The sequence below is a fragment of the Cricetulus griseus genome, chromosome 7 (genome assembly GCF_003668045.3).
Source record: "Cricetulus griseus strain 17A/GY chromosome 7, alternate assembly CriGri-PICRH-1.0, whole genome shotgun sequence".
NCBI classification, from domain to species: Eukaryota; Metazoa; Chordata; class Mammalia; order Rodentia; family Cricetidae; genus Cricetulus; species Cricetulus griseus.
Window position 1 is genome coordinate 83,385,177 of NC_048600.1, and position 15,349 is coordinate 83,400,525.

The 15,349-nt window shown below is 54.3% G+C and overlaps 1 protein-coding gene across 1 annotated transcript; it reads right to left on the minus strand.

Moving 5' to 3' along the window:
- Positions 1-8,637: 8,637 nt before the first annotated feature.
- Efnb3 (ephrin B3) lies at positions 8,638-13,424 on the minus strand. Its single transcript, XM_027427028.2, has 5 exons — positions 13,280-13,424; positions 10,884-11,176; positions 10,635-10,727; positions 10,410-10,514; positions 8,638-9,980 (listed from the first exon to the last, which is right to left on the minus strand). Exons 1-5 carry the CDS (start codon positions 13,399-13,401, stop codon positions 9,571-9,573), a joined length of 1,023 nt encoding a protein of 340 aa, XP_027282829.1. The 5' UTR covers positions 13,402-13,424; the 3' UTR covers positions 8,638-9,570.
- Between the last annotated feature and the right edge of the window lie 1,925 nt (positions 13,425-15,349).

Here is a 15,349-nt window from a genome sequence, read left to right on the forward strand (position 1 = left end):
GGGCACTCCCTCTTCCTTCAGCGAGAGGCTGGCAGCCACCTGTGGCTTTCTCTCCTCATCCCCACAGGCTGCCACAGGCATTGATCACGGGTTATGAATTTCAAACTTGAAGGATTTGTACTTTGCTCCAAGGAAAAACGTTCTGTTAGGCCAACAAATCAATAAAACCAACTACAAGAATGTGGTTTCCTTCATCAGCCTCAAGGGAAACATGTAGCTCTGCTGAGCCTCAAACTGGAGCCTCAGGAGACATCATCGTGGGGCTGGCACTGCAGGCATGAGGAGGAACTGTCCCAGCCCAGGACACCCTGGAGTATGCTAGAAAATACCTCAGGGCCCTCCTGCTCCTGCTCCTCAAACTGGTCACCAGGAGCCAGTATTTCCCTCACAATTTCTTTTCCACACAACTGTCCCATCCTCACTGCACCCTCAACTGCCCCTCTTCCTCTTGCCCCCCCCCAGGTCCCCTTCCACCCCCTCTCCTGCTTCCTCCCCTATACTGCCCCTTCTCCCCAGCGTTCTTTCCTTCCCTCTGCCCGGCACACACCTCACAACGCGGACCCTTTCCTCCCTAGACCGACGGTTGGGTCACACCAACTAAGAAGCTGCCCCACACGCGTGGCCCTCCTGAGCCCGCGCCTGCATGCACGCGTCGCCATGGCAACCCGGGGCAGGGTGAGTAAGTGGCAGGTCTGCGGAACCTGCGGACACTGCGCAGGCGCACTGGCTCTGCGGGCCCCACCCCACGAGAGTCTTTCCCGCGTGGATCTGAGACTAGAGGGCAGGGGGCCTAGGGTTTCGACAGCTACAAAATCTGGGGGGTCCGAGGGTGCGGGATACGGCTCCGGGCTGGATTTGAAGACTAAGCTGGAAGGACTGGGACTGAAAACAATGCGACACCATCCCGCAGGACGTGGAAAAGACGGGGCACCCAAACGCCCGACCCCGGCCCCCAGGTGTATGGGCTCCGGCCTTGCACGGGTCCAGCAGGTGGCGCTCGGGGTCTCGCCTGCGAGGCTCGTTCGCCTTCTAGAAAGCTCTCCAGGATTTCCAGGCAGCCACGGCTGCAGCTGGGTCCAGGGGAAAAACCGGGGCTGGAGCACCCCTGCCCTCCTGCTGCTCCCGCTTCTTAGCCCGGATTGGGGTCTAGGATTGCTGGGAGGCACGGGGCGGGGGAAACGGGTGAAGTCTGGAACTGGAATTTTTTTTTTTTTTTTAAATCTGAGGATTGGCTTTTAAAAGCGTGGCTGGTTTGGGGGGGGGGGCGAATGAGAGGCGGGGACTCCCCGGGGAAGGTGACCCGGCCGGGGAGGAGCTTTGCTCTCCATAGGAACAAAGGCTGCGTCCCAGAGCAGCCTGGGGAGCGCTGGAGGGGCAGACCTGAGCGGGTGCTAGGGGGCGCTACGTGTCCTGGTGGCTGGAAGGCATAAAAAACAGCTGGACCCGGGGTCGCAAGACGCTTTAGGGAGACGTGGGAAATGCCTTGAGGAAGCAGAATCATAGGAATTGGGAGGCGCCCTCCCTGCTTCCATCAATAGTGCCTAATTAAGACAAAGCCAGCAGCGAACCCACTGATTACATTTCCATGAGGAGCTAAATTGATGACATTTTCTTTGCTGGATGGGAAGAGAAGCTGACACCTCAGTTCCCCCAGTTTCACACCTGACAGGTCTTATTTTGCCAGTCTAGTACTGCCGGAAGTGGCAGTCCCTAGTACCCCTGAAGGCCAATGTGTTTACCCACACCCTGACCCAACCCACCATCATTCCGTAATTGACGATTCCTCCCTTACACGCACACACCACTGCCTTCACCATTCGCCATGAAGCTCAAGCTGGCCTCAAACTCTCAAACGTTTAGTCCTGCCTCTGCCTCCTGGGTGCTGGAATTACAGGGGTGTGCCACCACATCTGGCTATCACAATTATCCTGAAGATGAGTTTCTGTCTGGGCTCTGATTTGTGTGGTCTTCCGGTCCAGCCCAAACTCCTGCTGCTGAGAGTAGGGATTGAGGGAAGGAGGCCTTGCCACACCCTAAAACCAGCTGCACAGCACGCGGGCTGAGCAAGAACACATAGGTAATCTTCCAACCACATGGCAGAGAGAGGTGATGTGGCTGGTCAGAATCCCAAGAGAAAATCCCAAAGGACTGAAAATCTGTGGGGAGGCTCAGGGTGGGGATCCTCTAGGGCAGGTTCACAAATCCCTCAGGAAACGGAACTTTGCATAGCCCCCTTTTCTCTTCCTAGTCCGCTCAACTGTGGCTGTGCCTAGGGATCCCAGCCCCCCACATTATGCTAAATAGGTAATCAAACATCGTGCTTTGCTAATTACTGCTCAATCCGATTAAACGATGCAAAAGCTCATCAACAGAGGTGGAGGTGGAGGGAAGGGATGGGGGGGCAGTCACAGCTGCGATGTGGGGCTTGTCCCTAGGGGCTCTAGGGGACAGCTGAGAAACAGCCAGAGCGGCAAGCCTACGCACATCCCGAAGGATAGGGACAGGGATGGACCAGTTGTACCTTGGAGTCCCTTAGCCTGAGTGTATCCTCCCAACTACAGGCTTTTGTCTGTGCCTGGAACCTTCACCACTCTCAGAACCCAGGCATCCGGCCATTCCCACAGCTACCCACACACCCCTGTCCCAGATTTAATAAGGTCTGTTCTCTCACTGTCAATATTTGACTTCTCAGACCCATCTCCACGGAGAAGAGGGGCCTCTTCCCTTCTTCCCCCCTACCTTGGTCCTTTTTGGCCCACTCCTAGTCTCTTTGTGCTCCCAACCTTCTCGGAACTTACTGACTTAATGAAATGATATTAAAGTCTTAAGCAACTCCAAGAAGAATAGTTACTATGGTGAAGGGAGTGGGCAGGACGCCTGGGTCCCTGAGGGGAGTAAGGGCTGACGGGGAGAGGGAGCCAGAGGCTAAGATCTAGAAGCCACAGTCCCTAGTGGGTAATACCAAATTTTGGGTGAAGTGGGGTTTCACACCCCTAGATCTTGGTGGGAAGCAAGGCATAAGGTTTGGGTGCTAGGCTAGGAGAAGTTGGGAAGACATGTTCAGGGAGTCAGGGTCTCCACTGACTGACCAGAGCATCCATCAGAAGACAGAGGCCCTGTCTGGAAGACAGGGCCTCTGTATCAGGAGCCTCCCTGCTGACCATCCCTGGACCAGTCCTGTGAGAGCCAGAGCGGGTTCTTCTGTAACCCTGACTCATCCCTCTTAACCTTTTCTCCACCAGCAGCCCCTCACAGGTGATTTGTAGCTGATGCCCCAACAGTGGCAGGGGGCCAAGAAAGTCATTCCACGACATGAAGAACACAGGCCCATGGATAGAAACCTAAGCCCCACCCCAGCTCCACATACCCATCCCCTTCTCACTCCCCTGGGGACCCTGGCCCAGCCCCAGTCCCCTTGGGGTGGTGGGAATGCAGGGACATTTGGCTGAGGCTGATTGATGAGGGAGGAGGCAGCCCTTGGGCACTAAGGCTGCTGTTTGCTGAGCACACAGATTCCTCCCGACTCACCAGCTGCTGCCCCCTAAGGCTGCTCGTGGGGGCCCCCACCCCACCAGTCAGTGCCATTGGGGGAGAAGAGGGAGAACCAGGAAAGGGACTGCTTCAATGCCCTCCTGAGATTCATGGGTACCTGGAACCTGGCGGCCTCGAACTCCCTCCACACCTCACCTGCCCTGCCACACATGACTCTTGCTACCCAGTCCGTGTCTTTTCTCTAGCAAGCCAGCACCCTGCCTCCAAACCACTGTGCAGCCCCTTTCCCAACCTGCCTGCAGCCCTGGAACCTCTCCCTGGGAAAAGGGAGCCCCATGTCTCTGAGTGCCCACTTTCCCTTTAGGAGAACCACCCCTTTTTTTCATTCTAGCTTAAATCTCAGCTGTAACATTAAACATTCTCCACCAGATATTTCTATTGCAGCAAAGGCACCTGCTGCAAAGCCTAGAATTCCATCCTGGGGACCCAAATGACAGGAGGAAAGAACCTACTCCCACAATGTGGCCTCTGTTCCCCCCCACACACACACACCATGGCATGCATGCTCCCTACAACACACACACACACACACACACACACACACACACACACACTATGGCATGCATGCTCCCTACAACACACACACACACACACACACCATGGCATGCATGCTCCCTACAACACACACACACACACACACACACACACACACACACCATGGCATGCATGCTCCCTACAACACACACACAACACACACACACACACACACACACACACACCATGGCATGGCATGCATGTTCCCTAACACACACACACACACACACACACACACACACACACACTTTAAAAAAGAAATTTCTATTGCAACTCCTCACCCCATTTCCATATTGTTAGCACTCCCCAAAGCAAGCCACGATCCAAATGGGTGGAAGTTGTATCCCTTAAGCTGCAAAGGATGGAAAAGCTTGCACCTCTGCAGCTCAGCCCCCAGGATAGCCTTGATCTTAGGCTGTTGAGAAAGGCAGCTTTAACATCGAGGTCCCTAGCCTACTCACATCTTTTAGTTCTGCTCTACTTGCCCACTCTAGACTCATTTCATTTTTATTTTGTTTTGTTGCTTATCTGAGATAGGGTTTCACTTCATAGGTCACACTGGCCTCAAACTCAAGTCTCCTCCTCCACCTTCCACAGTGCTGGGATTGAAAACTGCTGCTGCCATACTCTGCTTCCTGCTCAGGATTTTGTGTCCTGGTCTGAGCATCATCGTGTCTTCCCAGGACTTCAAAGGTCCTTGAGAACTGGTCCAGACACACAGGAAACAAAGGGGAGGAGATGGGAGACCAAGCTAGATCCACTGTTCTGCTTCCCTTTTGTCTTTTCTGCTTGTTTGTTTGAGACAGGCTCTCACTGTGTAGCCCTGGCTGGCCTGGAACTCACAGACCCGCCTGCCTCTGCCTCCTGAGTGCTGAGATTAAAGGTGTGCACCACCACTCCTGACTAAACCAGCTTCTTGAAGTGACTTTCTGTCCCTCGTGCTGAGGCTATAGAGAGACAGGGACTATCTGGAACAAAAATAAGGAAGATGTCCCTGTTATTACCAAGCACATCAAAATTTTCTCTCCTGCTCTTGCCTCTTCCTGCCTTTCCCATTGCAGTTCCCAGCATCTCACAGGGACCCTCTGGCCTCCAAATCTGAAAGGTTAACCCTGCTACACTGGGTTTTGTTTATTTGTTTGGTCTTTTTTTGTTTGTCATGGTCTCATCCACCCTATAGTCCAGGTTGGCCTTAAACTCTTCCATCTCAGACTGAATATGTTTTCATGAACTGAAATTGTAATATGCTGTTCCCCATCAAAATGTGGACTTCAAGCCAGGTGTGATGGCTTTAGTCCCCGTAGAGGCAGGCAGATCCCTGTGAGTTGGAGGCCAGTCTAGCTTACAAAGTGAGGTCCAGGACAGCCAGGGCTCTGTTATACAGAGAAACCCTATCTCGAACAAAACAAAACAAAACAAAACAAAAGTGGACTTCAAAAGCTAAACACAGGCCAGGTGTGGAGTCAAACCCCTTTAATCCCAGCACTTAGGAAACAAAGGCAGGCAGACCTCGGAGTTCCAGGCCATCCTGATCTATAATAAAACCCTGTTGTGTGAGAGGATTTCTTTGTTTTGTTTTTAAGGTTTTTCAAGACAGGGCTTCTCTGTGTGGCCCTAGCAGTCCTGGAACTCACTCCAGGCTGGGCTCAAACTCACAGAGATCCATTTGCCTCTCGGTCTCAAGTGCTGGGATTAATGGCATGTGCTACCATCACCTGACTAAGACCCTGTCTTAAAAAAAACATAGTTCTAGACCAACTTAAGCTAGAGTGAGATGCTATCTCAAATAAAGGTAGAAGGGAGGCTAGAGAGATGTCTCCATGATTAAGAGTATTTAATGATCTTGCAGAGGACCCAGGCTTAGTTCCCAGTACCTACACGAGGCTCAACAACTGTCTGTAACTCCAGTTCTAGTGTATCTAATGCCCTCATGACCTCGTTGGGCATGAGACACAAACAGGATGCACATATAGACAGACAGACAAAACCATTCAAATTAAATACATTTTAAACAAAAAAAGTGGACTTCAGGGCTGGGGGTGTGGCTCAATGGTATAGTATATGCCAAGCATATCCAAGGCCCTAGGTTTGACACTAGCACTCTATGGGGAAGGGGCATAAAAACATTACATAAACAAAAACTGTGACTTCATGACTCAGGGACTCTGCCTTAGCACACAGTGCTGAAGTGGCACCTGGAGCACAGTAGACAGGATGTGGGGTGACTGAATGAACAAATGGACGAATGAGTATCTTCCTGGTCTTCTATTCCTGTCATAGTTGTTACCCTGGAGTGTGTTTGTGTACTTGTATCCAGAAAGCCAACAGATGGCATGTGTGGCTCTATGTGGAAGTCACCAGCATTTTCAAATAGCTTAAAAGACACACAAGTCACTGTGCATGTGAAAGGCTGTAGGTGTTGTGAATGTCAGGTGGTTGGCAGGGGGTCTGTGGATGCCAGTGCTCAGAGGGGGTGTGTCCCAGGGCGCTCTGCAGTGTATGCAGTTTCTCTCCCCAGCTGTGCATCTGTCCCAGGTGTCTTCCTGTCTCTCATCGTGTTACGTTGTCTTGGCTGCTTTGGTGAGGTGTTTGTCACAGAGACTGTTTATCTCCACTTCTCTTCCCTCTTGTATCCACCTGTACCTCTGGATGCATCAAGGGGACTCTCAGAGCCCTTGTCCCCTCACACTCAGAGCCCTGCCCCAGTCTTGGACCCCTCCCTTTCTCAGTGGGCCCTGTTGCTGGGCTCTGTGTTGCCATAGTGACGGTTGCCAAGTCCCTGAGGCTGATAGCCAGCGATGGGGCTGTCGGCTCCATCCACGCGGGAGGCTGAGGGGGGCTTCCCATTGTGTAGAGAAGGGGATGTTTCCAAGACAACCAACCCCCACTAAGGGCCAGGGACCAGCCCTTCCAACCCCCTCGAGCCTCCCCACTTTGGGCAGCTCTATTGTGGGCTCAGAAGGCAAGAGGAAATTCCACACAGCCTAGTACCTGGTCTCCCAATTTTCAACTCCCCTCCTTTAATACCTATAACTCAGAGGAGCCAGGCATCTTGCTGAGATGGGGTCTCTGTGGAGAGAGGAGAAGGGGGACCCCTTGACCTCCAGGCAGATGGGAGACAGTGGGAGGGAACCTTAAGTCAGGCCAGGGCAGCCAGGGCAGAGGTTGTGACCCCCGCTGACTCGCTCCAGTGATGCTCCTGACGGAGGCTTTTGTGGTTGGAGAATGGGGTTGAGTCTAGGGGGATGGGCACCTGGGCTTTTGGGGGAGAAGAGTCTGGGGTGTCAGTATATAAGCAGCCACACTTGACGCCTGGGTCTCTGGGGTCTCACAATTTTCTCATCAGCTCTATTCTGTCAGTCATATTAGTTCCCAACAGCATAACTTCCCAAGTCAGAGGGACCCTGGGGAGGGGTGGTAGTTAACAGACCTTCACAGGATCGTTTTGACCAGTGATGCTAGTGGTGACTGGTGTCCTCTCCCCTGTAGCAAGATACTCCTCCCACATGTGACCGGCATTGGCACATACTATTTGAGTGTTCCAGCAGGCCCTCTCCACAGGTGCGTGCCTCCCTCAGCCCTCTGAAGCCATGATTCCCTCTATATAAACTGCCCACTTCACCACTCCAACCACTGTTCTCTTTCCCCAAGCCCCTTGGTTCCACGAGACCAAACCTCTGTGGACCCTTAGCTTGAAAGCCACTCTGACTCCCAGATTCATGCCCAGTCACTCTCCAGCCTTCTCGTCAACTTTTAAAGTTTTTTATTCTTTTTTTTTTCTTGTTTTCAGTTGTTCAAATTTCCCTTTTACAGTAAAACTATTGAGGTGACGGTCATACCCCGCCACCTCCCCCATGGCAATATCAACTTCCTGTTCCCTGGAAGGAGCTGGGAACTACAGCGCCAGAGAGATGACTTGACCTCTGGTGGACAAAGCAACCGTTTTGGTTGGTGATTGAGGTGGCCAGCTTGGTGCCTAAAGGCAGCTTGGATCTAATAAAACTGAGCTGGGAAGAAACTGAGGCAGCAGCCTGTTGTGCACTAAAGAGCAGGAAGAGGTACGTACAGACTTGTCACTATGGAAACAGCAACCAGTGCTAATAATTGCCATCAGCTAGACCAGTCAGTAGACCACCTCTAGGTCACTGAGTAGGGTGCTGTGTTGGGCTTGAAGGGAGGAAGGCATCAACAAGACAGCAATCTGTCTGTCACTGGGGAGAACGTGTGGGTTCTTGGGGTAGTCCTGTTGGTCAACAGAGATTACACTGGGGTACAGTAAGGGGAGAACAAGACAAACGGGGCCTGCCACAGCAGGTGGCATCATCTTAGCTGTCCTAAAAATCGCACAGAGCACAAGGGAAGGGAGACCCTGGGGAGTGCCACTGAATACTAAGAAAGTTCTCAGTCCACATCTGTCCTCTCACAGTGGTAAGTTCCAGCTTCCTCCTCAAACAGGAAGTCCCTCCTTCTCCACAGGGTAAGAACCATCCACCTCCCATACCCCCACCCCCACCCCCATCACTTCCCCAGACTAAGCCACTTGGAATTCCAGCCAGACCACTTCCTATTTCAGGAGTGCGACTTCCTGTCCTGGATGAAGGCACTTCCAGTTCAGTTCCTGCTGTACTGACACCTCCCAGGCCATTTCTGTCCAGGCCTGGTCACTTCTTGTCTGGAGCGAGTCACTTCCCATCTGGTGCCCACCTTCAGGCATCAGATCAAGTCCATAATGTCCCCACTGGTTCATATCTTGCTATCAGCCACTGGACACAACAGGAAACTTCTTCTCATGGTAGTAGTTGTGGCCCAACCACCCCTAATGGCTGGAGTAAGTACACAGAAGGGCAGGGAAAGAGGCCCTCTGCCCATGCCCGGAGCCAGAATCTTCCCCCAAAAGCCCCCAGTTTTGGCGGACTGAGGGGAGCAGTTGATATGAAAAGTTGGGAAGGGCCAAGAGCCGAGGGGAGAGATGCTTTGATGCCCCCAACCCAGGACACATGTGAGAGGCACAGGACAAGAAGCCAAGAGGGTAAAGGAGATGAAAGGGGGGGGGTGCTAGGGAAAAGGGAGAGAACAGACCTAGAGACAGGAGAGAGAGAATAAGAGATAGAGAAAGAGAAAAACTGTGAGAGGCAGAAAGAGGTGTCAACCAAAAGACAGACTGTCTCACCCCTACCCTGGGTGGGTGAGGAAACAAGGACACCTGTGTTGTGATTGAAGGAGGCTGAGCCTGGCCCCCTTCCCCAAGAGGCAGAGACTAGAGGAGTGCCCACAGCCAAACGAGGGTGGAGGAGGGCAGGAAGAGGTGTAGTCAAGTCTTAAGGGATCCTAAAATTGCAGACGAGGGCTATAGCCAGGAGGAGCCAAGGAGCTGGTGGGGCAAAGGGGGCCAAGGTTATGGCGCAGGTGTCCCTTAACCATGAATTAAACTGGAGGAGCACCCCGTGGAGGGCTGGATTGAGGAAAGCCAAGAGGGAGGAACCCTCAGACCTTGTAGTAGATGTTTGGAGGGCTCTGGGGAGGGCCATCCTGCACAATGTATACAGGGTGCCCATAGTCACCACTCACCTTCTCATAGTGGGGGCAGAAGGGGGGATCTGCAGCCCCACCACCCCGCAGGGCTATTCCTAGCTCCCCAGGCTCAGCCTCCCTAGGCCCCATCCCCGCTCCACCACCCAGGCCCAGAGACCCTCCCCTCCCAAAGGAGCCAGGACCAGGGTGGCGACTCTCCGAAGGCTTGGCCCGCCGTCTCCGCCAACACATGGCACCCCCAGCCCCTGCCACGCCCAGCAAGAGCAGCGCCAGCCCCCCTGCTGCCCCAGCCACTGCGGGCATGCTGGGAGGGGGCAGGGGGCCTTCAGCACCCCTGGAGGTTGCATTGCTGTTGGGGTCACCTGGCAGGGAAGGGGTGAAGGAGGAAAGAGGGGGAGGGGCTGAAGGAACCATCTGGATATTTGGATACACCCAGCCCTAGGGGTCCCCATGATGGGCTTCCCCAGCAGTGCCCAGGCCCTTTAGGTATCCCACATTCCCTCCCCCCCAGGCCCAGATCAAAATCCAGGTGTCCAGCCTACAGCTCCCTGCCATGTAGTCCCCCCCCCACTTCTCTGACAGCACTGATTGAAGCACTGACTTGGCTAATTAGTTCTAATTGAGTCTTTTCCTCATTTGGCTTCCACTTCCCTCCCGCCCTCCCATCCTCTCTTCTGCTCTTTCCTGTATCACCGCCCCCAAAACGGGAGAGGGAGGGCGGAAGGGGGTGACTTGGCAGGGCAGCTGGGGTCTGAGACTACAGGAGGCAGTGACTGGCTCCCGGTTCCTACCTGGTAGGCTGTCCTTCCCAGGCTCCAGGCTGTGGGCTGCCCCTCCGTCTCTCTCCATTGGCATTTCAGACACAGGTTTTCGGGGTGCAGCTCCTCCTCGGGGACCTGAAGATAGGGAAGACAAAAGAGGGAGGCTGAGATAATGTCCCTTGACTTGCATGTACTACCAAAACCTCCTTCAGGTCCTAGCAGGTGTCCCTGTCCCTGTCCCCAAGCCTCACTCACTTTGTCCCACTCGAAGAAGCACCTTCATGCCTCTGGTCAGGCACACACCTCCCTGCAAACTCTCCAGGCCTTCCCGGGTCCCATCTGATGTGGCTGGAAACAAGAACAGGGCAAGAAGTCAACACTCCAGGTCTAGCCCCTCCTCTGTTCCCATGCCCTGGGGGAATACTACTGAGTGCACAGAGGTGGGATTCCAACGGTCCTCCCTTCCAGGGACTCTCTATTGTCCTGCCCTCTGCCTGGCAGTACCAATTATGTAGTAATCGTGGTGGGATCGGAACTCGTGGCCCCAGAGGTTAGGGCTGTATTCCTGGAACTTGATGGTGAAGCGGAGGTCCAGGTCTGGCCGGTCACATGTGAGAAGAAGGTTTGGGGCAGGGGGTGCCTCACATCGCCGGCCCTGGGCACCCCCTACCAGGTACAGCTTGTAGAACTCATAACTGGGAGAGGAGTGGGGGCCAGGAGGCCGGGCCCGGGGGCAAAGTAGATCTAGCCGGTCCCCAATCTGAGGGTAAAGCACGTAACCACCCTCTGCCTGGAACCTATAGAGAAGACAAGGTAGACAAGGAGGAAATGTCAGGGGTGTGGTGCCCAAAGCTTTTCCTTTCTCACTTCCAACCCTCCAGGACAATTCTCAGCTCCCACCCATTGCCTTTGTCTGAGTCCTGTGTTCAGTGAGTGTGGGCACCAAGGGCTCTGCTAGCTCACATCAGAAGCAGCAGGAGGCCAGGCTCAGAGGTCTCCTGCCCCTTGGTGTGCCCAAATGCACTCTTCAGCCCGCCCTCACCACATGCACACTGCCATCTCCCGCTCCATCACCGGTGCCGTTGCCATGGCAACGGGATGCCAGTTACCAAGGAGCTGGCCTCTCTGGAACCACACAGCCCACCCCTCCCAGGTGATTTCACTATTCCATGGCAGTCAACCATGGGGGTAGAACCTCCCCCTCCTCCAGGCCACCACCGAATTTCAGGGCAAAAGGGGCAAGGTAGAGGTTGGGGGTGGGGGGTGATCTGGACCAGTTTCCCAAGTTAGCCAGTTAATGAAACATGAAGCAAATGCTAGTTTTGGCATTGATCAAAATGGGGCTGATGAGAGCTAACATACAGGGGCCGGGCCGACCACCCAGATCATTCTCCTTCTTGCATCCCACTTTGGGGCTTAAACTTTCTGAGGAGAGTGCTCTCCTGCTTTGGAGTTGAAGTAGTTGACTTCTGTAACCACAACTGACACAACCCAGCATATACCCTTGGCCAGGAAGTCAGGGAACCCATGGGCCCAGCACAGCCACAACTTGCCTGCCACTGCAAGCCCTGCCCATGCATCCAGAGAAGAAACTGAGTCCCAGGAGACTATTACCCAGAGTCTTTGCAGACTCCAAATGACCGGCTCCCACCCAACCTCCGAAAGAGTCTCAGAACACCCTAATGCCTTTTCTCAACACTATCAGGATAGTCCAATTTATACCCTTAAGCTACACCTGCTACTCAAAACTGCAGCCAGGAATTGCTGGCAGGTGGGAGATACTAGAGGAAGAGGGGTACCAGGATTGGAACAGGACAGGAGGCCAAAAAGCAAAAACACACAATAAAAATAATCCTATCTCTCCTTTCATGAGCATATAATACGTAAAATACCTTGCCTCCAATCCTCAAACAGCTGTAAGGACTGAAGATAACAAACTCAGAAAGGTTAAGTAAGTGGCTAAGGCTACACAGCTGCAAACAGCAGAGCTAGGATTAAGTCCAAGTACCTGGTGAACTCCGAAGTCCACTCCCTCCCATGGCCTCTCACGGCCTCCCCAGGGAAGTAGGAAGTTTCTGAAACATAGAACTCTTGGGCTGATGGTAATAGAAAATGCCAGGGAGGCAAAAATCACTTAGATGGCCTCCCATAGGTTCTGTCTGCCCTGTGTGACTGACCCCTGGTCTCTTTTTAACCCAAAACAAGCATGCCAGGGAAGAATCCCTGATGGGAGAGTTTGCAGCCAAGAGAACAAGAGAGGGCAATGGAATCCTCAGTACTCCAGTGGCAAGAGGAAAGGAAGGAGGCTTGAGGGGCTCAAAGCTCACTCTAGAAAGAATCTGTCAAACCAGGAAGACAGGAATATATATTCTAGCTGGCAAGTTGTTCAGCCAAAGGTTCACTAGTGCTCTAGCTGTGAACACAAGTTGGGGGTGAGCTGTTCCTCACCCCCAAACTGAACCCACTTTGCTCTCATCTCCAACACCGAGTGCCTCCTGGGAGCTGGGCATCTCTGCCCTTCCCCTCAGTGCCTCAGCAGCACCTAGTCAGCACCTCTCTCCTGAGAGCTGACATTAACCAGGCTCCCTTCAACCCAGATGACACAGGTCTCCTACAGATCCAAATAGCCACTCCACTGCCCTCTCGCTGCCCGTGAACTTTTTATCTTTGCCCCTTTAAGGTCTCCAAACTCCTGACACATGGCATCACCACCCACATCCAGCTATGTGAGACTCAGAGTCTGGCTCCTAAGATCATTGCTGTCTTGTAACCTGTCACCTCACCCTGCTACAGCACCCCTTGCCAGCCTCCTCCCAGCCCAGAATCCAAACCCTGAAGTCTCAAAGCTTCCATATCCCTTACCCACGGGACTGGAGTCTCCCCAGTCCCAGGCCACTCACCTCTTATTCGCCGAGTTCCAGTAGACAGGCTCCAGGCTGAGTCCAGACACCAGCCCCGCAAAACCTAGCAGTAGTAGGGCCCCGATTTGCACACCCCCTGGCCCAAAGTGGGGGGCCCCCATGACCCTACCAAGGCCTGGGGGCGGGGCACCAACTCCCCCAAAGTCTCTCACCCCCCAGGGGTGGCTACCGCGCTGTGGAGCCCCAGTCACCCTGGTGGGTGGCTAATCACCCCCAGCTCCCACAAGGACCCTTTTTTCTGCTGTGCCTGCTCCCCGGCTCCAGAGCGTTCAGCTCCACAAGAACCCTTGCAGGGGCCGTCTGCAGGCGCCCTACGCGCCCCCGGCCCACGCGCCAGCACCTCGGGATTTGTGCGCCCGGCTACGTGGGGGACATGGGGAGCCGAGGACCGGGCGGGGGCAGCATGGGGCGCGGGGCAAGGCAGCGAGGAAGGGGACACCGAGCCGGAGCCCCAGCCTCGCCGGGATTGAGGGCAGCAGGCTAAGGGAGGAAACCAGTCCCGAGCCCAGGAGGGGGGAGTTAAAGGAGAGGCGGGGAGGGGGAGAGCATGGTGGAGGGAAAAACCGGAGCTGGAGCTCAGTCGGAGCGGGCGTCGCATCCCGCGGCCCACGCCCCCCACACCTCCCTCACCTCGCGCACCTCCCGTCCGCCACCCCGCCTCGCTGCCCGGCGCGGTCTCTCACGGCCCCTTTGTCTCTCGCAGTGTCCGTCTCTGGCTGAGTTTCTGCTTGCCTCCCTTCCTGCCCTCCGACTGCCCGAGCGGGTGGAATCTTCCTCGCTAGCATCTAGAAAGGCTCTTGCCCTATCCGCCCCGAAAAACCTTCCCCCTTTGCTCCCGCAGCCATCCCAAAACAACCCCGCTGCCGGGAGAGGGTAATGATAACCTTGAAGGCGAGGCACTTCACAAGAGTGTGGCTAAGTTGATGGTCTACCTGTGCGAAGTGGGAGGGGGCAGAGCTACCCTGGTTGAGAGGACCCCGTGACTTGCCCAAGGTCACACGGGGAGTTTAGGAAAAAAAGCGAAAATACAACCTAGGCTGCTGAACTCCCCTTTCATGGGGTCCCTTTTGTCACAGCTTCTCTGACCCTTTGCTGTTTTCTGTGGATTAGGTGGGGGCTATGGAGTAAAATTTGACCCTTCTTAGGGTTACATGGAAAGAAGTGGGCCTGAGGGATGAAAAGGGGGTACCTATAACCCCCAAAGCTGCACTCCACAGGAAGGGCTGTTTCCAATTATCCTGGGGGAAGGGAGGAGCTGCCTTCTTGGGTGTAAGAAGCAAGGCTTTCAGCACCTCCCGGCAGGGGCGGCATTCCTCTCCTTCCTGCCCAATCCTCACAGGCAGCTCCTTTCCTTTGACTGAGGTCCCCACCAAGGCCCCGTTGACAGCATCTCTTCAAAGACTCCCATCTGGGTGTTTGACAAGGTGTGTGAGGAGGGGGGGTTGAGAGGACAGATGGAGAAGCACGAACAGCACCGCTGCTGAAGGAGGGAGCAAGCCCCTTGCCCTGGCGCTGCATTCTAGAGACCAACATAAAGAACTGTTTCTCCGATTACTCCTCCCGTGTGTCCTTGACTCTGCCTACTGGGGTGCAGGGGAGCACAGTGTTCTTGCACCCTTCCCCTCTGCAGTTGGATGAAGGTAAACAGTGCGGTGTGTGTGCAGCCATCAGCGCTGACTTGTCTGTCACTGTCTGCTTAGTCTCACACAGTCACACTCAACAGTCTGCCACTGAGCTCCTGACACCCCTGTTTAGGCCAACTCACCCTGACCCCTAATGCAGCCACCACAGGAGTGAGATTTCAAACAGGTTTGCTCCTCAGTTTACCAAGTTGCCTAGCAACCATCTAGTCAATGGCATGAGGCCCCACCCCCACCTGCTTGACTTCACACCATGCTCAGTACCTCATTGGCTCCTGCCTGGTCCCACCTCTCAACCCCTGGTTTTGGGAACAATATGCCAGACCCCACAGATGCTGGACAAAGGAATCTACTAATACCCCCACCAAGCTCCTACCAGTCACGTGCCACCCCAAACAGACACAATGAC